This window comes from Canis lupus, chromosome 15, assembly GCF_048164855.1.
Source record: "Canis lupus baileyi chromosome 15, mCanLup2.hap1, whole genome shotgun sequence".
NCBI lineage: Eukaryota > Metazoa > Chordata > Mammalia > Carnivora > Canidae > Canis > Canis lupus.
The window spans coordinates 52,026,960-52,051,310 of record NC_132852.1 but is presented as its reverse complement, the minus strand read 5'-3'; the positions used below and the strand labels follow the sequence as shown (position 1 = coordinate 52,051,310).

At 43.7% G+C, this 24,351-nt stretch overlaps 2 protein-coding genes and 1 long non-coding RNA gene across 4 annotated transcripts in view; 2 read left to right on the top strand and 1 right to left on the bottom strand.

Annotated features, from left to right (window-relative positions):
* ZC3HAV1 (zinc finger CCCH-type containing, antiviral 1) overlaps positions 1-7,206 on the top strand; it is a 64,297-nt gene extending 57,091 nt beyond the window's left edge. For both annotated transcript variants that reach the window (XM_072777364.1, XM_072777363.1), the window contains one exon: positions 2,843-7,206. In XM_072777364.1, the coding sequence (XP_072633465.1) occupies positions 2,843-3,108 (266 nt within the window). In that variant the 3' untranslated portion in view covers positions 3,109-7,206. The remainder of the gene's footprint in view (positions 1-2,842) is intronic.
* LOC140605199 (uncharacterized) lies at positions 616-12,711 on the bottom strand. Its single transcript, XR_012007914.1, has 3 exons — positions 12,633-12,711; positions 2,329-2,416; positions 616-751 (listed from the first exon to the last, which is right to left on the bottom strand). It is a non-coding gene; the product is annotated as an uncharacterized lncRNA (long non-coding RNA).
* Positions 12,519-23,685, top strand: ZC3HAV1L (ZC3HAV1 like). The gene is made up of 5 exons (XM_072777369.1): positions 12,519-12,809; positions 12,860-13,021; positions 13,993-14,128; positions 18,804-19,062; positions 19,742-23,685. The coding sequence occupies exons 1-5, from the start codon at positions 12,601-12,603 to the stop codon at positions 19,876-19,878; spliced, it is 903 nt and encodes a 300-aa protein (XP_072633470.1). The 5' UTR covers positions 12,519-12,600; the 3' UTR covers positions 19,879-23,685.
* The last annotated feature ends 666 nt before the right edge of the window (positions 23,686-24,351 follow it).

Genomic DNA, 24,351 nt, shown 5'->3' with positions numbered 1-24,351 from the left:
TTTCTTCCTTCCTTCCTTCCTTCCTTCCTTCCTTCCTTCCTTCCTTCCTTCCTTCCTTCCTTCTTTCTTTCTTTCTTTCTATTTTTTTTGAGATTTTATTTATTTATTTGGGAGAGAGTGCACGTGAGCACCAGGGGCAGGGAGAGGTAGAGGGGAGAGGGAGAAGCAGGTTCTCCACTGATCAGGGATCCTAATGTGGGGCTCAATCCCAGGACCTAGGATCATGACCCAAGCCAAAAGCAGACTGAGCCACCCAGGCACCCTGGACTTTCATTTCTTATTCCAAATATTTGAACATCATTTACTCAGAATATCCAGCATCTGATCTACTCAGGATAAGCAGTATTTCTGGAATTCAAACATCTAAATATTTTTTTAAAATCAGTAATAAAAAAATAAACCAGATACATGAAAAAATATTAAACACTTGTTACATAAAAATGAAACAAATTCATTTTACTAATTAACTTTTCATAGAAAATCAGAATTTGCAAATATACACACATATCTAATTTTTTAAAAGATTTTATTTAGTGCAAGCAGTAGGGGAAGGGCAGAGGGAGATGGAGAGAGAATCTTAAAGACTTTATTTATTCATGAGGGATACAGAGAGAGAGAGAGAGGCAGAGATATAGGCAGAGGGAGAAGCCAGCTCTCTGTGGGGAGCCTGATGCAGAACTCAATCCCAGGACCCTGGAATCATGCCCTGAGCCGAAGGCAGATGCTCAACTGCTGAGCCAGCCAGGCATTCCTGAGAGAGAGAGAGAGAGAGAGAGAATCTTAAGCAGATTCCCTGCTGAGCATGGAGCCAGATGTGGGGCTCCATCCCATGACCCTGAGGTCATGAGCCAAAATCAGGAGTCAGATACTTAACTGACTGAGCCACCCAAGTGCCCCATACACATTTCTTTTTTCCTTTTAAATATTTTATTTATTTATTTATTTATTTATTTATTTATTTATTTATTATGTAAGTGGGGGTAAGGGCAGAGGGAGAGGGAGAAAGAATCTCAAGCAGATTCCCTGATGAGCACAGAGCCTGAGTTGGGGCCCGAATTCACAACCCTGAGATCATGACCTGAACTGAAATCAAGAGTCAGATGCTTAACTCACTGAGCCACCCAGGCACCCCCACATTTCTTTAAAAAGAGAGAAAATGGGGTACCTGGGTGGGCATGGTTGGCTACGCAGCTGACTTTGGCTCCAGTCATGATCCCAGGGTCCTGCGATGGATCCCTGTGTCAGGTTCCCCGCTTAGCGAGAGTCTGCTTCTCCCTCTCCCCCTGCACAACCCTCGCCCCCACACTATTCTGTCTCTCTCAAATAAATCTTTTCAATAAAAAATATAGAGAAAAGTATCTGGCAGTGACAAAAATTAATATAAGAAATTTCAGGGATCCCTGGGTGGCTTAGGAGTTTAGAGCCTGCCTTTGGCCCGGGGCATGATCCTGGAGACCAGGGATCGAGTCCCACATCAGGCTCCCTGCATGGAGCTTGCTTCTCCCTCTGCCTGTGTCTCTGCCTCTCTCTCTCTCTCTCTCCCTCTCTCTCTCTCTCTCTCTGTGTGTCTCACGAATAAATAAATAAAATCTTTAAAAACAAAAACAAAAAAAGAAATTTCAGTTTGTCAGGAAATCATTGTTGATCTGCTGAGTATAGAAACCTCAGTGATGCGGGGGTGCCTGGGCGGCTCTGTGGGTTATATGTCTGATTCTTTTTTTTTTATTTATTTATGATAGTCACAGAGAGAGAGAGAGAGAGAGAGAGAGAGAGAGGCAGAGACATAGGCAGAGGGAGAAGCAGGCTCCATGCACCTGGAGCCTGATGTGGGATTCGATCCCGGGTCTCCAGGATCGCGCCCTGGGCCAAAAGCAGGCGCCAAACCGCTGCGCCACCCAGGGATCCCATATGTCTGATTCTTGATTTCAGCTCAGGTCATGATCTCAGGGATGTGAGATGGAGCCGTGCCTCAGGCTCCACACTGTGAAGTCCTGCTTGGGATTCTCCTTCTCCCCCGCCACCCCCCCCATGCATACATGCTGTCTCTCTCTCTCTCTCTCTCATAAATAAATAATAAAGTGTAAAAAAAATAAAAGGGAGGGAGACCTCCGTGATAGAGAGGTTGTTTTATGCTCGAGGAGGACAATAGATCAACTGCTTTGAAAAGCTCTACCAGGGTCAGTTGGTTGCTTATGCTACACATCCTTCTTTTACATTTTCTAGGACCTTCCCATCAGTAGTAAATGACCTTTGTCCCTTAAAATGTACATAATATAAAAAGGTCTCTGCTGGAGTAGCTTTGGTTCATCAGGTTACAATTCAACTCACCCTGCATGATTTGCATGAGTTGGGCTGCTGTGACATCATCGCTACTCACTGTAGCGAGTGGCTCACACCACACCTTCACTGAGAGCCCCTGCATGGTAGCAAATGTTTCTGTTATTTCAGTAGGGTTATATACTGGATTCAAATTAACTTGCATAAAACACATTTTTTAAAAAGATTTTATTTATTTATTTATTTATTTATTTATTTATTTATTTGAGACAGAGAAGTGGGGGGGGAGACACAGGCAGAGGGAGAAGCAGGCTCCATGCAGGGAGCCCGATGTGGGACTCGAGGATCATGCCCTGGGCCGAAGGCAGGCACCAAACCAGCAGCCAACCAGGGATCCCCCAAAACACACTTTTAAGTATGAAGGAAAGTTTCTAAGTACCAGTAAGGTGTTACTGCCACGTGCTTAGTTAATGTCCATCATCTGATGGTACGTAAATAATCTTGCAAACTATATACGTTTTTTCATAATAATTCTTACCCTTTTTCTTCTTCTGATTATTTCTAGGAATTTACTTCACAAAGGATGCCATCTATTCCCATAAAGATCAGCAGGATGATACCAAAAACATGGTTATGTTTGTAGCTCGAGTCCTGGTTGGAGATTTTACTCAAGGATATAGGGAAAGCCTAAACCCTCCTCCACCACCGTATGACAGCTATGTGGATGTAAGGTTGAATCCTTCCATTTTTGTCATCTATGAGAAAGATCAGATTTACCCACAATACGTGATTGAATATACTGAACCAGAGAAAGCCTGTGTGATTAGTTAGAAATGATGAATACAGTGTCATAAAGGAGGCCATCACCATTCTGTTCACTTACAGAGCCAGATTGCCCCAATAGTACACTTTTACATTTCTCATTTAGTTATCAACTGCTTTAGATCAGTGGTTCCCAAAGTTTGCTACCCATTTGAATCATGTGGGAGGCTAAGAATTCCAGTGTTCAGATTGCACCCTGTGCCAACTGAACCACTGTTTCCGGTATGAGAGCTGGGCAGTGTTAATCTTTGAATTGCAAGGATTCGAATGTGTCATAAAGTTTGGGAATCACCGTCTTAGATAGAACTGGGAAAAGTCGGATTTCTAAAACATCTTTAACTGCAACAAGTTTCTCTCCCAGCTACTTATTCTTCGTTTACTGTATGGCATGGTTTTGTCTTGGGTTTAATTGAAAGAAAATTAATTTGGGCAATTTGAGAGAAATCTAAAAATTGCCTATGTAAGTAAGCACATTAGACCGTCCCACCTTGGATAGAAGATTATGGAAAGCTGGGGGTGGGGGTGGGGTTTAGAAAAATGCTGGGGGAAGGGAGAAGAAAAGATCATTTAAATGCCACTACAAAAAAAGAAAACAAAACAAAATAAATGCCATTACAGGTATAACTGTACTGTACCTTCGAGATAAGACTGAGTTGGGGCACACATTTCTTTATCTCTACGTTTACTTAGGGGGCTCCATCCAGGTTGATTGTCCAGAATGCAATAAAAAGAGCCGCAAAGTGTGGCTCAGAGAAAAGCGACCCACTGGAGTTAATTGCCCATTTGGGTTCTTTATATAATTATGGCAAAGTAGACATGTATATCCTAATATATGATTATAGAGAAGGTTTTTAGGTTCAACTTTAATGAAAGCGTCTGTATTTTGGGAGGTCTGAGTTGCAGTAACCAGATTCACAGAAGCGTGACTGATAAACCTGAGTGCTATTGTAGTCGTTCGCTGTAGCAAATGAGGCTCACCAAGGAATTGGGAGCAAGCCATCCCCACTGAAGGATGGGCTCCTTAAGGAGTCGAGATTTGTTTCCTGGTGAGCACGGAATCAGAACAAAGAGAATAATGCCTCAAACAGGTCTTGCACCTGCAAAGGGGCTTTTTTCTAAATATAACGGATTGTACAGCATTGTAGTACAATCAGTTTTCAAAGCAGTTGAGGTTCCTGGACCAAGAGTTCTTTCCTTATCATGAAGCAGGTTTTTCCTTCCAGTTTTCCTTTTCAGCATTCACCAGTTTCCTGTTATGGCTCCTGCCAGCAGACATGTTATAAAAGTTACTTAGCATTGGAGTTGATTTTATATCAGATTGTAGATCAGTTCAAACATCTCCACAACCCCTTGGTTTAAAGGACTCCACCAGCAACAAATGTATAGAGATTTTTTAAGGCAGAGTTATTTTCTGGGAGGCTTGTCACAAATAGTTACTCTCATTCACTTTATTTTTTTTTTTTTTAAATGGTGGTATGCTTTGGAGTTTTGATTTCTTGATCTCGGTTCTCATGTGTTCAGAGATGCAATTTGTCCAACTCTGGTTGTCCATGAGACATCTCTAGTTGGATATTTCATAGATGCCTCTAAAGCAACATGTCCCGAATGGAATTCTCAATCAGCCTCCTTCAAACGAATCATTTTCTCCCCTAGTATTGTTTCCAGAAGTCATCATTGACTTCTTCCTCTCCTTCCCCCAAGCTTGGGGGAAGTCCAGTTTTTCAGATATTTCTTTGTCCCCTTCTGAGGTGTTCTTTACTTAGCAGTAAGAATGGTCGTATTTTAACATTTTTTATATAACAATCTTTAAAAACACAAATCTGATCATGCCTTTAGAATAAAGTTCAAAATCATTATTACAGCCCCACATGATTTCACCCTTCCCTGCCCTCTATTATTTATTTTCTTCCACCCAAGCCACTCTTGGCTAGTTTACTTGCAGTTCTTTAGTACTCCTTTTCCCTAGCTCAGTGGTTCTCAATGAGTAAGCCTGCCTTTTTTTTTTTTTTTTTTGGACAAATACATTGTAACATCTGTTTTATTATCCTCAAAGTGCAATCCAATTGTAATATACTCTACGTACATATAATTTTGGAAGTAAATTTAAAATGAATCAAAATTAACATGAACATAAAAGGAAAACAAAAGGTACGTTACTTGGGCACGACCCTATTAGAAGACCTAATTAAGTAGTCAGATATTTACACCTACCTATAATGAGCAAATTTACAAGAAGGTAGATCAAACCTGATTTTATACATAGTATGGGAAAATGAAAAAGCAGGGATAGGAGTGGACCTTAGAATAAAAACTAGTGATGCATAACTTATTACATATGATAGTACTTATAAGAGAAATATCGAAATAGCCTTAATTGAAATAAAGATACTATGCAAGAAAATCTACAGATTGTCGAAATGGAGAAAATGAGGAAATATTCTATTTTTTGCAGACGAACTGTAGGTCATACAAGAATGTCTAGCGAGACATTCAAAATTCGTGTAGGGTGCAGAATAGTTTCTTATCATGGGGAACTGTCCAGTATATTGCAAAATGTTCCGCATACTTGGCTCTCATATACAAAGTGCCGATAGCACCCTTTCCTCCCCCCAGTTATAGGGCGATTGCAAACCCCATCAGATCTATTCACCCTTTCCAGAGCAGTAACATTTTGTCACATCCCCTTTGTTGGCCTGAGAGGACTCCTAGGTGATACAACCTACCTATACACGTGAATTTCTTTACAAACCCATTTAACACACCGACTCAATTATAATGGAGAAACAGAAGGAAAGAATTTTTTTATATATATTTTTTTACATTGGAGTTTGATTTGCCAGCATATAGTATAACAGCCAGTGCTCATCCCATCAAGTACCGCCCCCAAGTGCCCGTCACCCAGTCACCCATCCCCACCTGCCTCCCCTTCTATTACCCCTTGTTCGTTTCCAGAGTTAGGAGTCTCTCATGTTTTGTCACCCTCTCTAATTTTTCCCACTCATTTTCTCTCCTTTCCCCTATAATCCCTTTCACTATTTTTTATATTCCCCGTATGAATGAAACCATATAATGATTGTCTTTCTCCGATTGACTTACTTCACTCAACATAATACCCTCCAGTTCCATCCACGTGGAAGCAAATGGGTATTCGTCATTTTGAATGGCTGAGTAATATTCCACTGTATGTATAGACCACATATTCTTTATCCATTCATCAGGAAAAAAATTTGTAATGAAAATGAATTTCAGTGTGTAAATGCTTAGGCATGACTATGCTCTACGACATCATGTAATAGACATTTACTCCTACTTTCAGTGAATAGGTTTGAATTTCAGAGTCATTCAGAGGCTACTTCTTATAAAGAAGTACAGGAAAATGAAAGGTGAGAGGTAGGGGTGACACTAGGATGAAAATCAGTGTTAGGGTAAGTCATAACATACTGAGAAGGTATGTGGTTAGGAAAAGAGCAAAATTAACTGGTAGAAGGATAACAGATGGTCTAAGACGAGAAAGTGAATGATACTCTCTGGCGAGCTGCAAGTCCTTCATAAATGTCTAGAAGGACATTAAAAAGGCGAATAGAGTACAGAATAATTCTTCGTTTTGTGGGACTAACCCATCCAATACAGGTCATCCGTTCTCCCTGGCTGCATCTACTCAATGGTAGTAATCGTTCCCACTGATTATGAAGCCAATAACCCATCCATTTCCAAAATACCGCAGTGAGAACCACTGACTTAGTTATATGTCTAGCATCCTCAGATTAGTTTACTTTTACCTTCGTAAGGAGTCCTTCTGTAGAATAGATTCGATGCTTGCTTCCCAAACACCCAATCTTTAAAAAACTTTGTGCCTTCCTTTGTTCACTTTTTGGCATCTGTCCAACTTGTTGTCTGCTTTCTGCATAAGAATGTAAGCTCCTTGAGGGCTGAGTCAACAGCCTTGTTCACTGTGCCATACCTGATACTTAGTTGAGTGTTTGATACGTTGGATATATTTTGTCGAATAAAGTAAGCTCAACTATTTACATTTCAGGGGTTGAGCTGTATTTCTTCTTCTTCAAGTGTAATTCAAGACTCTCCAATAAAGAGAAACATTAATTTTGCCTTGCTGCCTGAATTGACTTTTTATTTCTAGGTATCTCCAAAAAGATAATCAGCTGCAGACACTAATTTATTCAATGGGGGGTTAGAGGATGTGGTTTTTCCTTCTGGCTTTTTCATTCCAGGACTTGCTGACCAAGGAGCTGTCAATACACTGCCAGGGAGAGGCAGGGTAATGGTGATGGAGGAACCCGTGGTTGGTCGGCACATCTTTGGCCTAGGGGCTTAGAGAAAGAGAGGCTGGCAACTATAAATATACCTTTCCCTTTGGCCCCAGGCATGGCAACAAGGCCTGGCTGAAACACAAAAGTTAAAAATATCAATGGGTATTGGCAAAATTGTCCTACCAGTGGAGTGACTTCATAAAAGCCTGTGCCAGACAAGTGTGCCTGGAGGGTTCAGCAGTTTCTTTGAGAACTAGCTTCAGAATCTGAGTTGGAGGACATATCAGAACTTACAAGGAACTGCCTGAATCCTAAAAACTCAACTCCTAAAATACCATTCCAACCTCAACCTTCTGTGTTTCTCTTTTCCATGCTCTTGTGAATCTTCTTGTCCTCTTCACCCATTTCCTGACGTCTCCCTTTGCTCCCTGAAACCCTACATTCCCCAGTAGTCTGCTCTGGGATCTTCTCCCAATCCCCCCATCCCGACCCCTTAACACGCTTCCCCATGAAGCTCATTTATTCCCATACTTTAGTTACCACACACTGTTGATTCCAGAATCTGTACCTCTGCTAAGGGCTCAAATAACTTGCCCAAAGTTTCATGGCTAATGAGGAACAGAACCAGCATTCTGAACCCCTGGAGTCTAGCTCTAGAACCTATAGATTAACCATACTGCTAGGCTTCCTCTCTAGGGAACAGTCGCTACCCCTTCCCTCTGACTTCCCACACTCCCATTAACTCCTGCACAGACTCCTGGTCCCGCCTCCTCACTTCCCAGAGGGAGAGACTTGTTCTGGCTCACAGCCTACCTCCCCACTCAAGTCCCCCATCTTTCCTTCAAACATTCGTTGTGGAAAGCCCAGCCAACACTCCTAGTCTCAGAGGTGTCTGTAACTCTTGTCTCCAACATCTTTATCTTTACTTCTAGGCATCCATATCCATTGCCCTACTGCTGGGAAAATTGCTGTAGAACCACTCTTTCTGAAATTGCAAATTAATATATACTACCTCTACTGAGCCCTTTAGCTCTCTTGCTCTCACATATCCTGTATCTACTTTCTCACACACATGCAGCCCCTTCTGGTCTTCACTTCCTTCCTGACTTTACCCCGGAGCCCATGAGGCCCCTGACCGCTCCTTCAGTTAATACTTTCAATCCCCTGGAATCCCTGGACTTAATGTCTCATTCGTTTGCCAAACCTAGCAGAAGGTTCATCAAATTCTGTTTCTATGAACATGGAGTACTTTCTTATCTTTTTTTTTTTTTTTTTTCTTAACACTGAGTACTTTTAGAATTAGCAGAGCTGTTTTGGTGAATACCACTCCACATGCCTGGTGTTCAACTTTGGCAAAGCCCTCTGTACCGCCCACCTGTCCTCCTGGTGCACATTCCCCCATCCCCTCAGGACAGCTGTGTTAAACCTCCACCAACCTCCTCACAGGACTCCCCACCCATTCTTAGTCTTGTCTTATACTTAACAACACAAATGGCTATTGGACCTTTCTACTTCATCTTAAAACTTGTCTTTCCATGTACTTATCCTTGCTTCTCTTCCTCTTGCCTAAATGGAAGAGGTATTTCTCCTTCTGCCTGAGATGAATTCTTCCAGGGTCCTGTCCTCTCCCACTGCCTTAGGAAAATCACCTGCTGCATTATCATTCTTCTCAGCCAAATTTTCAACTTTCCCTTCTTACTGGCTCTGTTCACTTGTAGAACTATGCTTGCCCCTCCTATAATAAAACAGTACTCTCAACCTTACGTCTTTCTCTAATCATTTTATCACCACCTTACCTTTCATGATAACTCATCTTAAAAAGCTGGACTTTCCCATTTTTTACCCCTCTTAGCCTACAGCAATCTGCCCTTTCTCATTATACCTCTGAAATAAACTCACCTAGTTTATCAACACCCTTGTAAGGCAACTTCCTGCAGCATTTTGTAATGCTGAAGATCTTGAAACTTCCCCTCTGTGCATCCCTGAGTGACTCATTTTTCTCTCTCATCTCTTTATTGGTTTATATGTTAGGCTGGCTTCCCTCAGAAGCAGGTAGAGGATTGAAGGCAAGCAGTTGATTTGGGAGATGAGCCCAAGAAACACCAGTGGAGAAGTAGGGAGGTAAGACAGGGAAAGGAAGGCACTATAGAGGGGGCACCTGGGTGGCTCAGTGGTCGAGCATCTGCCTTCAGCTCAGGTCATGATCGAGTCCTGGGATTGAGACCCACATCGGGCTTCCTGCAGGGAGCCTACTTCTCCCTGTGCCAGTGTCTCTGCGTCTCTCATGAGTAAATAAATAAAATCTTTTTTTTCCTTTTTTTTTTAGAGGAAGGCATTTTAACAAGCAAGTTAGAGCTGTGGGCAACTGAAGCTCGATGCCACTGAAGAACCTCAGGGAGACTAAGGAATATACATACACCTTGAAGTCATTCTATCTGAGGAATAATAATGCCTTGGGATATTTATCCACTAACTAGGAGAAAAAACTTCCTTTTTTCTCTTAGGTTCAGGAGTGCAAATTAACTGACAACAGATTAACAGGACAAAACCCCTCAAAGTTTATCACAGCCATCTGGAAACAAAGTGAAAACCCCTCAAAGTTTATCACAGCCATCTGGAAACAAAGTGACTCCCTAAATGGTTAAAGATGGGGGTCTGCATACTTAATTAATAGGGGAGAGGAAGGGAGAGAAAAGGCTTCTGAGCTAAGGACAAATAAATGGGTTTCTGGAGGAACATACAAGATACGGAAGTTTGTGATAATGTTTATGCAGGTGCCAGTGATCTCCGTTTTATTTTTATTTTTTTTCTTCATGGCCATAAGACTTCTCCAGAGAGGATCTATGACAACCTCAGTTCCAGAACTCTCTGCTTTTCATGAAATAAGGGAGGGAAGCTCCAAGAAGGCTTCTTTCTACATCTGTTGAATCTCAACAGTCTTTAGTTTAAAATAATCTTCATACCAACTCAGGGGGGTCTGAGTGGGCCCCACACCACTATTGCCCTAACATCACTCATCAGGGACTCTTCCTGGAGTGTCAATGCCTTGGTTAATTCCAGCCTCCCTCAATTGCTGGCAAGCTTGCTCCTTCGAGGAGAGAGAGTCCAGGTGCAAATGCCAAGTGTCACAAGACATGGATGAGGCATTAAGAGCTACTTCCAGTTTCCTTCTGATTTTTCTCTTCCCTTTGCCTTTCTTGTTGCCATTCCTCAAGGTTCTCTTCTCCCACATTTGCTTTACACATGCTCCATTTTGCTGGATGATCAACCCTCACTGCCTCAATGATCTAATAATCTGACGTCACTCAAACCTATATTCCTCCCATCTTTTGTCAGCTCTACATCTCTAAATATAACTGCCTACTGAGCGTCTTCCCTTGGATCGTCCTCTGCAAACTTAACACAATAAAAGCTGGGATTATAGTCCTTCAAGTTCTCTTCTGTTATTCCATGTCTTGCTTTTTCTAGAAATCTATTCTTCCCATGGCTGCCAGGGATATTTCTAAAACACCTCTGCTAAGTATGGCCAGGCACTGTTTTTTCAGATTCGAGGATAGAGCAGTGAACAAGACAAACCTCATTCCTGCTTTCACGTGCTTGAGTTCTACAAATACAGAAATAAAAAAGAAGAAAAACTATGGGTGGTAAGTTCCATGCAGAGACTGGGGAACTACTTCTGATTGGGAGGTCCAGAAAGGTCTTGCTGAAGAGAAGACATCGAAGCTCAGAGGTGAAAGGGAGACATCCAGAGCAGGGAGAAACATTCTGGGCCACTCTGGGCTGAAATTCCATCAGTGGCTTCCCCAGGTCTTCAGTGTGTAAGTCCAAGCTTCTATTTTTTTTTTTTAATTTTTTATTTATTTATGATAGTCACACACACAGAGAGAGAGAGAGGCAGAGAGAGAAGCAGGCTCCATGCACCGGGAGCCCGACGTGGGATTCGATCCCGGGTCTCCAGGATCGCGCCCTGGGCCAAAGGCAGGCGCCAAACCGCTGCGCCACCCAGGGATCCCGAGTCCAAGCTTCTAATCCTGGCGGAGAAGATCATCTGGCACCTGGCCAATCAGTTGCCTTCCTCTTTAGCTTCTTTACATGACATCAACTCACTTGATCCTCACAACCACCCTGTAAGGTAGCTGTTTGATTTCCTCCACTGGGTCTCTTGTGTCTTTGTACTGTCCTTTCATTAGCAGTGGCTCAAGCGCCCTGGATGGAATGAGCAGGGGGTGGGGGACAGAAAGGCCCGCTGCTTAGTAAACAGGTCTAGTAAACAAGTGTGGTCCAACAGGAATAAAGTGTGAGCCCTACAGGTAATTTCACATTTTCTCATAGGTACACTAGAAAAGTAAAGAAACAGATGAAATTGTAAGAACATTTTATTTAAACAGCATCAACCGAGCATGATTAATGAAGCTATTTTTTTTTTTAAGATTTTTATTTATTTATTCAAGAGAGAGACACACAAGGAGGCAGAGACGCAGGCAGAGGGAGAAGCAGGCTCCCCCAGGGGAGCCCCGTGCGGACTCGATCCCGGGACCCCGGGGTCACGCCCGGAGCCGGAGGAAGGCAGGCGCTCAACGGCTCAGCCGCCCAGGCGCCCCGATCGAAGTTATTAACGAGATCTTTCCCATCCCAGATCTGCGAGATGCAGGCATCACATCTCGGGTGGAACTGGTCAGCATTCCAAGGCCTCCCACCACCAACTCCCTGGAGCCCAGCCTGCCCCTTCGCCCTGCTTCCCCGTGTGACCTTTCCGTCCTACGTCCTACGGGCACCCCGGATTCTCTCAGCTGCCCGCCCGCCCGCCGACTTCCCCACTGGCCCAGCAAGCCCCTCCCGGCGGGGGTGCTCGGGGAGATCGTGCGCATGGGCCCCCCCACCGCAGGCTCCGGGCGCCCCCCTCCCCTCCCCGACCCCCACTCCCACATCCCCCCGCGGCGCCCCCTCCCCCTCCCGCACTCTCCCTCCCCGCTCCCCTCTCCCCGGCCTGGCCCGCAGCGCCCCCCTCCTCCCACTCACCTCGCGGCGCCCCTCCCCCCTCCGTTTCCCCGCCTCCTCCCCTCCCTCCCCACATGGCGCCCCCACCCCTTCCCCCGCTCCCCCTCCCTCCCGGCGCCCCTCCCCCTCCCCCTCCCCCTCCCCGCTCCTCCCCGCGGCGCCCGGGAGCCGGGGCCCGGATCGGGGACGTGGCTGGGAGGAGTCTGGCGGCCCCGGGCTCCGGGCCGGCCGCGCCATGGCGGAGCCCACGGTGTGCTCCTTCCTCACCAAGGTGCTGTGCGCCAACGGCGGCCGCATGTTGCTGCAGGACCTGCGCGGCCACGTGGAGCTGTCCGAGGCCAGGCTGCGGGACGTGCTGCGCCAGGCCGGGCCCGAGCGCTTCCTGCTGCAGGAGGTGCAGGAGACGGAGGGCCCCCGCGCCGAGGCCCAGGCCCAGGCCCAGGCCCAGGCCCAGGCCCAGGCGGAGGGCGCCCCGGGCGGCGCGGGCGGCGCGGGGGCGCGGGGGGCGCGGGCGGCGGGCCGCGCGCCTGGCGGGTGGTGGCCGTGTCCTCCGCGCGCCTCTGCGCCCGCTACCAGCGCGGCGACTGCCAGGCCTGCGACCAGCTGCACCTCTGCCGCCGCCACATGCTGGGCAAGTGCCCGAACCGCGACTGCTGGTGAGGCGGGGCGGCGGCGTCCCCCGGGCCTGGGGGAGGGAGCGCTGGCTCGGGGCCGCACCCCTCCACCCGCGCCGCCCCCAGGGCAGAGGGCGAGCCCCGCAGGGTCCCCGGGAGCCCCCCCCCAGCCTCCAGCGCCGGGCAGAGGGAGGCCCACAGTCGGGTCAGCCCGGATGCAACTGCCCCTCCTAACTAGGGCCCTCGAAGCCCAGCCCTGCCCGCGGGGCCGTCCGCAGCCCGGCCGGAAAGCCGGCATTGGGACTCGGCGGTTCGCTCCCTCCGGCGGGCCCGGGGGGGGGTGCGGGGGGGGCTGTGAGGTCCGTGGCCCCTTCAGGGAGCCCCTCGCCTTTCCGCGGCTCCTCAGAGTTTTACCGGAGTGAGTCCGTGCGGCTCCAGGCTTAGAAAGCCCATCTAGAGGGACCCCGGGAGCTGGGGGACTTGGGGAGGCGTTTTTAAGATTTTATTTATTCATGAGAACACACACACACAGAGGCAGAGACACAGGCTCCGTGCAGGGAGCCCGACGCGGGACTCGATCCCGGGGCTCCAGGATCAACGCCCTGGGCTGAAGGCGGCGCTAAACCGCTGCGCCACCCGGGCTGCGGGCTGCCTTGGGGGAGGCGTTTTAAGGCTGCTTCCTGCTCTGGCCTTCCTTGGTTTACCCAACAGCAGAAGGGGGGGGGGGGTCTCCCCCGACGTGGGCGGTGCCTGGGGTGGGGAAGGCGAGCATAGGCCCCCGCAGAGCAACCTGCGGCTTTAAAGCATCCTGATTGAAGGGGAAAATGACCTTGGGAGGAGAGTTGCTTCAACTCCCCTCTCTCGGCATCAGTGCCTCCTAGTAGGCTGCAGTATCTATAGGTTCATGGGAAATTGTTCAGCTTCACGAGTTACAAGCGACCCCAGGCGAGGCATTCGGCGGACTGGCCCCTTCTTCACCCGGGCCTCTGATCCAGAGCTCTGCGTTCTCCTAGGTCCACCTGCACCCTTTCCCATGACATCCACACACCTGTCAACATGCAAGTACTGAAAAACCATGGGCTTTTTGGCCTCAATGAGGCCCAGCTACGGATCCTGCTTTTACAGAATGACCCGTGCCTTTTACCAGAGGTGAGTTACCAAGAATTCACCCTCATGTTGTCTGCAAGATGGAAGAAGTCAGGGGAGAACATCAAAAGTCTGCTTAAAGAGGGCAGCAGGTGTATGCGTGAAGGTAATGGTGCGGTGCTGACCTTTATGGAGTCTTTGTGATTTTACCAAGCTCTGATACACAGGGAGTGATGAACGTGTGTGCTAAAGAAATGATGATAATTCCTATTAGTTTTTGGTTGTTTACTGAAAGCTAAGCCATTCATATAACTTCATTAATAACCTGTCCCCATGTTGGAAAGGGAGGTGGGCAGGGGGTTAGGGTGACTGGGTCATGGACACTGACGGGGGCACTTGGAGGGATGAGCACTGCGTGTTCTGCTATATGTTCGCAAATTGAACTACAATAAAAAAAAAAATAACGTCCCCATTTTACAGATGAGGAAACTGAGGCTCAGATATATTAACTTGGCCAAGGTCACATAGTACATGGCAGATTTGAATCTAAATCTGTCTGTGAAGCCTGTGTTTTGTTACTTGCCTGCTTATGCTTTTGCCTATTTTTCTATTGAGGCATTTGTCTTTTTCTATTAATTTATAAGATGTCTTTAAGGATACCAGTCCCTTTTGTGGTTACATTTGTTGTAAGTATTTTCCTCTATTTACTTTCTTGGGGCTTTCGATATTAATTTTAATTGCTTTGAAATGATTTGGTTGCAAATGCTTAACATGTGCCTATTAGAACTGCTATCATGGTGAAATTAGCATGTTTGTATCTGTTTAGCTATAAGTGAAGAATTTTTTTTTAAGATTTATTTATTTTAGAGAGAGAGCATGGGGGTGGGGACAGGCGGGGTTGCAGATGGAGAGGGAGAGAATCTCAGATGGACTCTGCTGAGTGCAGAGCCCAACACGAGGCTCAATCTCATGACCCTGAGGTCAGGACCTAAGCCCAAACCAAGAGTTGAATGTTCAACCAACTGAGCCACCCAGGTGCCCCTCCACAAAGAATTCTTAAAAACAAAAGAGTTGGAATCCAAAAATAAAATATTACAAGAGCCCACCCGTTGAAAGTAGAATTTTCTACTCTGGCACAATGATGCCATCATAGACACTCAAGTTGCCATAAGAGGAGTAGGAAGAAAGGAGGATGTTGGGAAAATAGAGGGTAGTTTGTGACTCTAGTCCTCTGTTAATGCTAAGGTATTTTAGGCTTTGGAAGGGAAGGGACTCACAAGATATGAGCTGGAGCCTTTGTGATTAGCCCTCAAGGCAGCAGAATCGGTATGCAAAAGATAGTGCTGGTGTCAGCCTTAAGAGCCAAGAGGTTTATTCTTCACATCCGTCTCTTTTCTAATTTCTTTGGGCTTTGAAGCTGGGCTTGGTCAGGCATGGTTATAAGGCAGATACATTCCAACCATGTTGCCAAAAAGACTCCAAGCAACAGCTGGAGCAAGTTATTGGCAAGAAGGGAGAGGGGAAGGGCAGCAACTGGGTCCAGTCCTTCCTCTCTCAGAGAGAAGGGGCAGTGATGCTCTAGTTACCTTTTAGTTTTTTTATGATATTGTTTGACTTATGGAAGTTTAATGTTGTTACGTTGTTAACTTATTGAACCCTTTTCTTTATGACTTCTACCTACTGTCCTGGGTCCAGCCTCACTGTGTCATATCAGACTACTGCAGTGTTTCATGAGCAGCCAGTGAGGTTGGCTGCATCTATGCCAGCAGCCCACCCCTGGTCCTATCACCCAGGACTGGAGGTGTGTATTATGTGGCACACAGCACGGCCACTTAGGTAGCAGGGATGATGGACAAACAGTGAATGAGGCAGGAATGATGCTTCATATATGTTTTATACATATGTTGTATAAAAATGCCCCATGACCCTTTACCATCACTCTCCTAAAGACACAATACATAGGGATGCCTGGGTGGCTAGGCAGTTGAGCGTCTGCCTTTGGCTCAGGGCGTGATCCCGGAGTGTCAGGATCGAGTCCCACAACGGGCTTCCTGCATGGAGCCTGCTTCTTCCTCTGCCTATGTCTCTGCCTCTCTCTGTCTCTCATGAATAAATAAAATCTTAAAAAAAAAAAAGACACAATACATAATACAAATAAACCACTTAATAAAAAGATAATAGGAACAAATATTGTGATCTTGTAATTTATAATGAGAAATATAATATATTTGGTCTTCATCCCCATTACTGGCAAAGAGGTCCTAAAACCCTTGGAATTTCCTAAATGATGAGAGCTGTAAAGGTGTCTGTTAACACCTTTATAAAGGTGATTTTTGGAAAGCCCCTAGGTAACCTGAGGATGGGAGCTGGTTGTCAGGAGAACCAATCTTGTGATTAGACAATGGTAACTTTTACCCCTCTGCCACCTACTCTCCACCTCCTGGGAGGGCAGAGGGGCTAGAGATTGAGTTCACTCACCAGCGGCCAACTGATTGAATCGATTGTACCTATGTTATGAAGTCTCCATAAAAACCCCAAAGGACAGGGCAGCCTGGGTGGCTCAGGGGTTTAGCGCCACCTTTAGCCCAGGGCGTGATCCTGGAGACCTGGGATCGAGTCCCACGTCAGGCTCCCTGCATGGAGCCTGCTTCTCCCTCTGCCTGTGTCTCTGCCTCGCTCTGTGTATCTCTCATGAATAAATATATAAATAAATAAATAATTAATTAAATAAATAAATCTTAAAAAATAAAAAACCAAAGGACAGACTTTCAGATAGCTTCCAGGTTGAGCGTGTGGAGGTGCTGGGAGAGTGGGAACCCAGGAGAGAGCATGGAAGCTCCACATGGGACACCTGGTTGTTGTCTGCGGAGAATTACTTGGTGGTGTTGAAAGAAACACACATTGGAAATATGTACAATGTTGAGGGGACCGCGTGGCCTAATGGATAAGGCATCTGACTTCGGAAATATGTACAATGTGATGCTTATACATTTGAAAATTTCAATGAAATGGACACATTTCTAGAAAAAAAAAAGTATAACTCATCAGAACTGATTCAAGGGGACGCCTGGGTGGCTCAGCAGTTGAAGCCTTCCACTCAGGGTGTGATCCCAGGGTCCTGGATAGAATTCCACATCAGCCTCTCTATGGGAACCTGTTTCTCCCTCTGCCTGTGTCTCTGCCTCTTTCTCTCTGTGTCTCTCATGAATAAATAAATAAAATCTTAAAAAGAAAAGAAAGAGGGGATCCTTGGGTGGCTCAGCAGTTTAGCACCTGCCTTCGGCTCAGGGAGTGATCCTGGAGTCCCAGGATCAAGTCCCACATCGGGCTCCCTGCATGGAACCTGCTTCTCTGCCTGTGTCTCTGCCTCTCTCTCTCTCTTTCTCTGTGACTCTCATGAATAAATAAATAAAATATTAAAAAGAAAGAAGAAAGAAAGAAAGAAAAAACTGATTCAAGAAAGAATAGAAATCCAGAATAGTCTTTATTTTTGAGTGACAAAAGCATTAAACATGAAAATTTTAAAACATCATAAAACTAGAGTACTAGTCATGGGGAGGAGAGGAAAAAATAGAACACAATGAACTTAGGGAGACAAACCATAAGAGAAAAAAACTGGAGGTATGAGGGTCACTGGAGGGAAGGGGGTGGGGGGATGGGGTAACTGGGTGGTGGACATGAAGGAGACCATGTGATGTAATGAGCACTGGGTGATACATAAGACTGATAAATTGCTGAACTCTACCTTTGAAACCAGTAATACATTGTATGTTAATTAATTTAATTTAAATAAAAAATATTTGCAAATGTGGGAGGGGGGAATAGAGAACTACTTTTTATTTTTTATTTTTTTAATTTAAACTCAATTTGCCAACATATATAACACCCAGTGCTCAACCCATTAAGTGCCTTTCTTAGTGCCCGTCACCCAGTCACCCCATCCCCTCCACCCAGAGAGCTACTTTTTAATGGATACAGTTTCAGTGTGGAATGATGAAAAAGTTCTAGAGAAGAATAGTGATGGTTGAACAACAGTGTGTATGTACTTAATGCTTCTGAATTGCACACTCAAATGTAAAATGGCTAAATGGTAAATTTTATGTTTATATATATATTTTGCTACAATAAAAAAGTTAAAAAATTTTAGAAATCTTCTATAAGAAAATATTGGGCTCATATAGTTTGTTGAGCTCTATCAAATCTTAAAGAATAGATTATTTTGATTGGGGAACTAGGTCTAGGATCTCTTTTTCTTGATTTCCTACACATTCTTAAACCAGGATCATACTGTTCAATTAAAGTAGTTTGTATTTTAATATATAATGGTACAAGTCATTGTGCCAATTACACATCTTTTTCAAAAATTATTTCTTGTGGTCCCTGGGTGGCTCACACTGGTTAAGCGTCTGCCTTCGGTTGGGGTCATGATCCCATGATCCCATGATCCCTGGGATCGAGCCCTGCATCAGGCTCCCTGCTCAGTGAGAAGACTGCCTCTCCACTCCCCGCTGTCTCTGTCAAATAAATAAAATATTTAAATAAAAAAATTATTTCTTGGAGCACCTGGTTGGCGCAGTGGGTAGAGCAAGCAACTCCTGGTCTTGGGGTTATGAGTTTGAGCCCCATGCGATGTATAGAGATTACTCAAAAATAAAAACTTAAAAAAATTTTTTTTCTACAATTGCCTTAAAAAACAGTGAAAACAAATGTGTTAAGTGTTGCTTTATTTCTGGACCAGGTCTGTTTACTGTACAACAAAGGTGAAGCACTCTATGGCTACTGCAACCTCAAGGACAAATGCAACAAGTTCCATGTGTGCAAATCCTTCGTCAGAGGGGAGTGCAGACTTCCGAAATGCAAACGGTCCCATCAACTCACTCATGCTTCAGCCCTGACACTGCTGCAGGACCAAGGACTGAATATTCCAAGTGTCATTAATTTTCAGATCATCTCCACCTACAAGCACATGAAGCTGCACAAGATGCTTGAAAATCAAGGTGAGCGGGTACCTGGGTAGCTCAGTCAGTTAAGCGTCTGCCTTTGGCTTGGGTCATGATCCCAGGGTCCTGGGACCAAGATCCACACCAAGGCTCCTTGCTCAGTGGGAAGCCTGAGTCTCCCTCTCGAGACCTCTGCTCCTCCCCCTGCTTGTGCTCTTTCTATGTCAAATAAATAAATAACATCATTTAAAAGAAAGAAACAGAAAGAAAGAAGGAAAAAAAAAGAAAGAGAGAAAAGAAAAAAGAAAAGAAAAGAGAAAAGAAAAGAAAAGGGCAGCCCGGGTGGCTCAGCAGTTTAGCGCCTGCCTTCATCCCAGAGCGTGACCCTGGAGACCCCGGATCGAGTCCCACGTCCGGCTCCCTGTATGGAGCCTGCTTCTCATTCCACCTGTGCCTCGGCTTCTCTCTCTGTCTCCTCTCTGTGTATTCTCATGAATCAGCTTCTTCTTCTTCCTTCTTTTCTTTTCTTTTTTTTTAATTTTATTATTTATTCATGAGAATAATAAATTGTGGTTCTAACCAAAGAAGGGAAGGGATAGAGTTTATTTTCAGTGCTATCAGCTACTTCGTGGCCCCTAGCTTAGCAAACCCTTGGATAGATGCCATTAGCTGATAGCACTGAAAATAAATAAAAGGGGTGTCTCAGGAAAGCTCATCTTTTTCCTCTTCCTTTTAGATAATTCAGCTTCTTCTGCTGAGTATGCACAGGGCCTTGAGAAACAAGGAGTACATGTAGCTGGCGCTGCAGAAGCCAGTCCTCTGGCGTCTGTCCCTGCTCAGTCAGCCAAGAAGCCACACACAGGTAAACCGTAAAGAATGTCCGTGAAATATGAAGCTCATCCAATTGGAAGATCTGAAAACAAAGCTTCTGTTGAGCTTGATTTGTAAGTTCATTCATTTAATCACTTTTCAATAATGGTCATAGCACTACCTACCTCACAAGTTGTTGTAAAAATTAAAGAAGACGGAGAAGGGGAAAACATCAGGTTGGAAGGATAACACGGGATGGGTGGTTGGGGACGTGGTTGGACACCGAGCCGGTGGCGAGGGGAGAACGTGAGTGTGGCTGGGGGTCAGTCCAGGGCAAACTCTGAAGATGGCACAGTCTGCCTGTAGTTCCTGGCAGCTTCCCCCAGGCTGGCGGGAGTTCTGACACGAGCAGGGTTCTGCTGACTTGCTCTGTGACCCAGCTGGGGTATTCCTTTGCCTAGCCCGTTGGTGCTAAACGATAACATCTTTTGATTTGCATTTCCTTAAATATATGCAAATGAATGTTTTTCTGTGTGCGTGCTTTCTGTTTGTCTTTTTCTGTGTGCGGTTTGTGCCTGCCCTTCAAATCCTGGGGCCTCCTCTGTGTGATGTGGGATGGCCTTTAAATAGGTTCCTTAATTTTCATAAAAGGATACCAGTTGTACCGTGCTCATGTGATATCCAGCTCTCGTGGATCCATCCTCTGGATCCATCCTCAGCCAGCACCACAGAGTTTCTAACTTTTGCGTGCTCACCAAAGATTTCTACCTCACTGTGTCTACTCTGCATTTCTTACTCAGTTTTTCACCAAAGCCCCATTGCTCTAGTATTGTTCATCCATTCCTCATCCATTCCTCAAAGTCGTCTCCATTCTTTCTGTGGATCGAAAGGGACCCTCAGAAACCTATATACCTTGCCCATTTCAGGTTTCCTCTCCCTGTCCCCAACACGTGGCTTCCTTCATCCAGTTACACTTAGATGTTTGGTTCTTTGTTTTCATCAGAGTCCCACAGAGAAGCAGTGTGATGAAATCTTTTTCTGTGTTTGCTGTTGTGATATCCCCAAATGTTGGTGTGTAAAGTGTTGTGTTTTTTGTTTTGTTTTTTTTTTAATTTTAACTTTGCTGCAAGAGCACAACATTTGGGAAAGAGGGACAAGGTAGTGAGTTTTTCATAAAGCTGAATTACTTTAGTTTAGAACAATGTTTTATCATGAAACACTGTCTTTTCTACTGGGGGAGGTGTGCAAAAATATCCTTTTTTTTTTTTTTTTTTAAATATCCTTTTCAAAGTGAGAAATCGCTGTGTTTTCTCCTAATGGACAGTAAGAGCCCTGCAGCTTCAATGAATCTTTTCACTTTGTTTGTCCAAAGTGGTTGTCTATCTGAAAACCCTTATGTTCTGCATAACTTGTTTTCTTTTTCCTTGTTCTCATATCTCCTGGTGCTAATTTTTTTAAGAATTATTTTTACATTTTATTATTATTATTTTCATTTTATCCTTTTACTATGTGTATTTTTGCTATAAGCCATCTTTAATTCTTAACAGAAGCAATGTAGGGTATAAATGTATATCCTATACATGAAGAGACTTGGTGGACTTTTTCAGTATTGTGTCTTTGAGATATGCTTATATACACATAAAAAATGACTCTCTGTAATCTTTGTTACAATATTTTATTCAATTCTATAATATTCCAAATAAAGCTTAGTTCCGTTAGTATTCATTCTGTAAAAATATTTTATATAATCCTACTTGACCCTCATTTTCATCTCATTATACAGCTGTGGGAAAGTTATCACATTAAAATTGGGGATGAATTTTCTTTGGTCATCTATCAAGGCTTCTGAGGTGAAGCGGCACATCGATAGGCTCCACAGATCCAGCATATCCTAAGTTAAATGATTAACTTTCCTACAGACTCATTTTGCCTTTGGTTTCTTTATTTTGGTGTGTTACCACCTACTGACTTAAACCAAAGCCCTGCAAATTGCCACATACTCTTCTTTCGCCGGTTCCTGATGTCAAACCGGTGACCCAATGTTGGAGATTAATTTCCCTTCTAACATCTCAAATTTTGATCCTTTTCTGCCTCTTTCTTTACATCCCTGACACACTGCCCTCTTTCTAACCCTCAGCACCTCTTGCATTATTGCACAGATGGTGGATTCAGCGGCTTCCTAGTCGTGTCTCATGAGAGTATTTTTATAGCAGGTGCTAGGTGGCCCCCTGCTCTCCTTCAGTGACGACAGTCCCATTAAAAAAATATTTAAAAAAAAAAATCTTTTTTTATAAAATAGGCTTTTACGGATTTCATTGATCTCCTTAGCCCCTCCCTTCCATCCTGTGCCTGGCCAATCTTTTGAAATGCAGACATAATCACATTGCTTTGTTTTGCCATAATTTCATTGGTCCCCATTATGCAACGTAGGAGTCATAAACTCAGATGCCTTCTTAGATGAGAAAGGTGAGCTAAGTGGATGATGTGAGCTGGATATAAGAGAAATGGGGGGAAAGAGGAAGTGTCCTAGCAAGTTGTCCCACCAGCTACTTAAATCGGTAGCTCTGGGGGTCCCTCCTGCCTCTTGTGCCCATGTGGGGATGTGGGCCCATTTTGTCATGGTGTCCAATCAGTTGAAAGAAGCTCGATCCAGATTTTATGATACATTTTCAGATTTTGAAATACTGGCTTAGATTGAGTTTTAGAAATGCAGAACAATAGTGTATGTACTGAACTACTTGCAATTTTTGGAATGTGCTGTTTTATTTTATGACTCTCTGTGTTTATAAATGACGTTCCCATTAAGTGCCACTCTCTCCCTCTTCCTGCCTCAAAATCTGGCAAAATCAGATTCTTTAAAATGCTACATTAGTCTTTTCTGACCCCACAAAAGGCGGTTCACTTAGCATTCTCAAAGTTCTAGCATAGCACTTACTTTGCCCTGCTTTCTACTTTTCTTCCCTAACTTTGAGCAAAAGCAAAACCATTATTTCTTCTTTTGGACACTTTTTTTTGCCATATAATGAATCAAACTGTGTTGTGAATCTATCAGTACCATATTGGTCTTTATTGTTCTTTTTTCTCCCCACATAATATATTTTTCATTTTCAAGAAGTCTTTTTCCTTTAAGGAATATGTTATTTAAGGTAAATATTTTTTTGGTGCTTCAATTTGAATCATCTAGGGCTAAAATTAATTGTTTAAGACTTATGATACTAATCTTTCTGTCAAAAAATTAAGGCTCTTCATTGCTAATGGGTTCCTTGGTTTCTTTCATTATAAATTTGTTCTTTATATATATATAAATATATATGTATATTCCTCATTACATTGATCTTTTTTTCTTAGCTAAAGACATCTGTATTGCTACTCAGTATGGGAATCTCTAGAATGCTATTGGTTTTTAAAATATTTGACTTTTTTAAAATGAAAAAAAAATAAAATATTTGACTTTTGTTGAATTATCTTTGTTCTAACAATGTTAGATGGCCTTTTTCCTTCTAAATATAAAATCATGGCTACAAAAAGATTTGTCTTATGTATTTGTTTTGTGTTAAATAAAATTGTGGCTAGAAAATATATTTTTTGATATTTTGTCATTAAATATGAAGTTAATTATTGTTTTTAAAAAATGTTCTCTATTTAATACAGGAAATTACATTTATTGTTTGTTAGAAGCTTTTAGTAAGAATTGGTATCTTTTGTATAATCACATAATTTTTATCATTTAAATCAATATGATTATATTACTGGCGTTACTATATTAACACATTCTTAAATTTTGAGTAACTACTTGATTATGGCATATGCTCTTTCAATGTATTGCTTTTCCCTATTTGGTTATTTTTATTATAATTATGCATCTATACATTCATAAATAAAATTCATTTATATTTTATATGTGTATGTAGTCATTTCCTTTTTATTTTTATTTTTTTATTTTTTTTTTTTAATTTTTTTTTAAGTTTTATTTATTTATGATAGTCACAGAGAGAGAGAGAGAGGCAAAGACACAGACAGAGGGAGAAGCAGGCTCCATGCACCGGGAGCCTGACGTGGGATTCGATCCTGGGTCTCCAGGATCGCGCCCTAGGCCAAAGGCAGGCGCCAAACCGCTGCGCCACCAAGGGGTCCCTCCTTTTTATTTTTATTGCTATATGCTCAAAGTATACATTTTATTCTAAGTGCTGTTTTGAGTTCTGCAGATGGATTTATAATGTCATTTTTTAACAATTTTTTTCCAGCTTTATTAAGGTATTATTGACATAGAGCATTTTATAAGTTTAAGGCATACTAGGTGAGGATTTCATACATGTATATCATGGTCAAATGATTATTACAATAAATTTAGTGCATCCATCACCTCACATTGATTATTATTTTTATTTATTTTTTATTTTTTAAAAAGATTTGTTTATTTACTTATTTATTCAGAGAGAGAGAGAGAGAGGCAGAGACACAGGCAGAGGAAGAAGCAGGCTCCACGCGGGACTCAATCCCAGGTCTCCAGGATCACACCCCGGGCTGCAGGCAGCG

Bases quoted from the DNA above. Each gene is read 5' to 3' on its own strand.
- ZC3HAV1L (XM_072777369.1), top strand. From the start codon at position 12,601: ATGGCGGAGCCCACGGTGTGCTCCTTCCTCACCAAGGTGCTGTGCGCC. The intron at 13,022-13,992 runs GTGAGGCGGGGC...GCGTTCTCCTAG, and splicing joins TGCCCGAACCGCGACTGCTG to GTCCACCTGCACCCTTTCCC. The intron at 19,063-19,741 runs GTGAGCGGGTAC...TCTTCCTTTTAG, and splicing joins CAAGATGCTTGAAAATCAAG to ATAATTCAGCTTCTTCTGCT.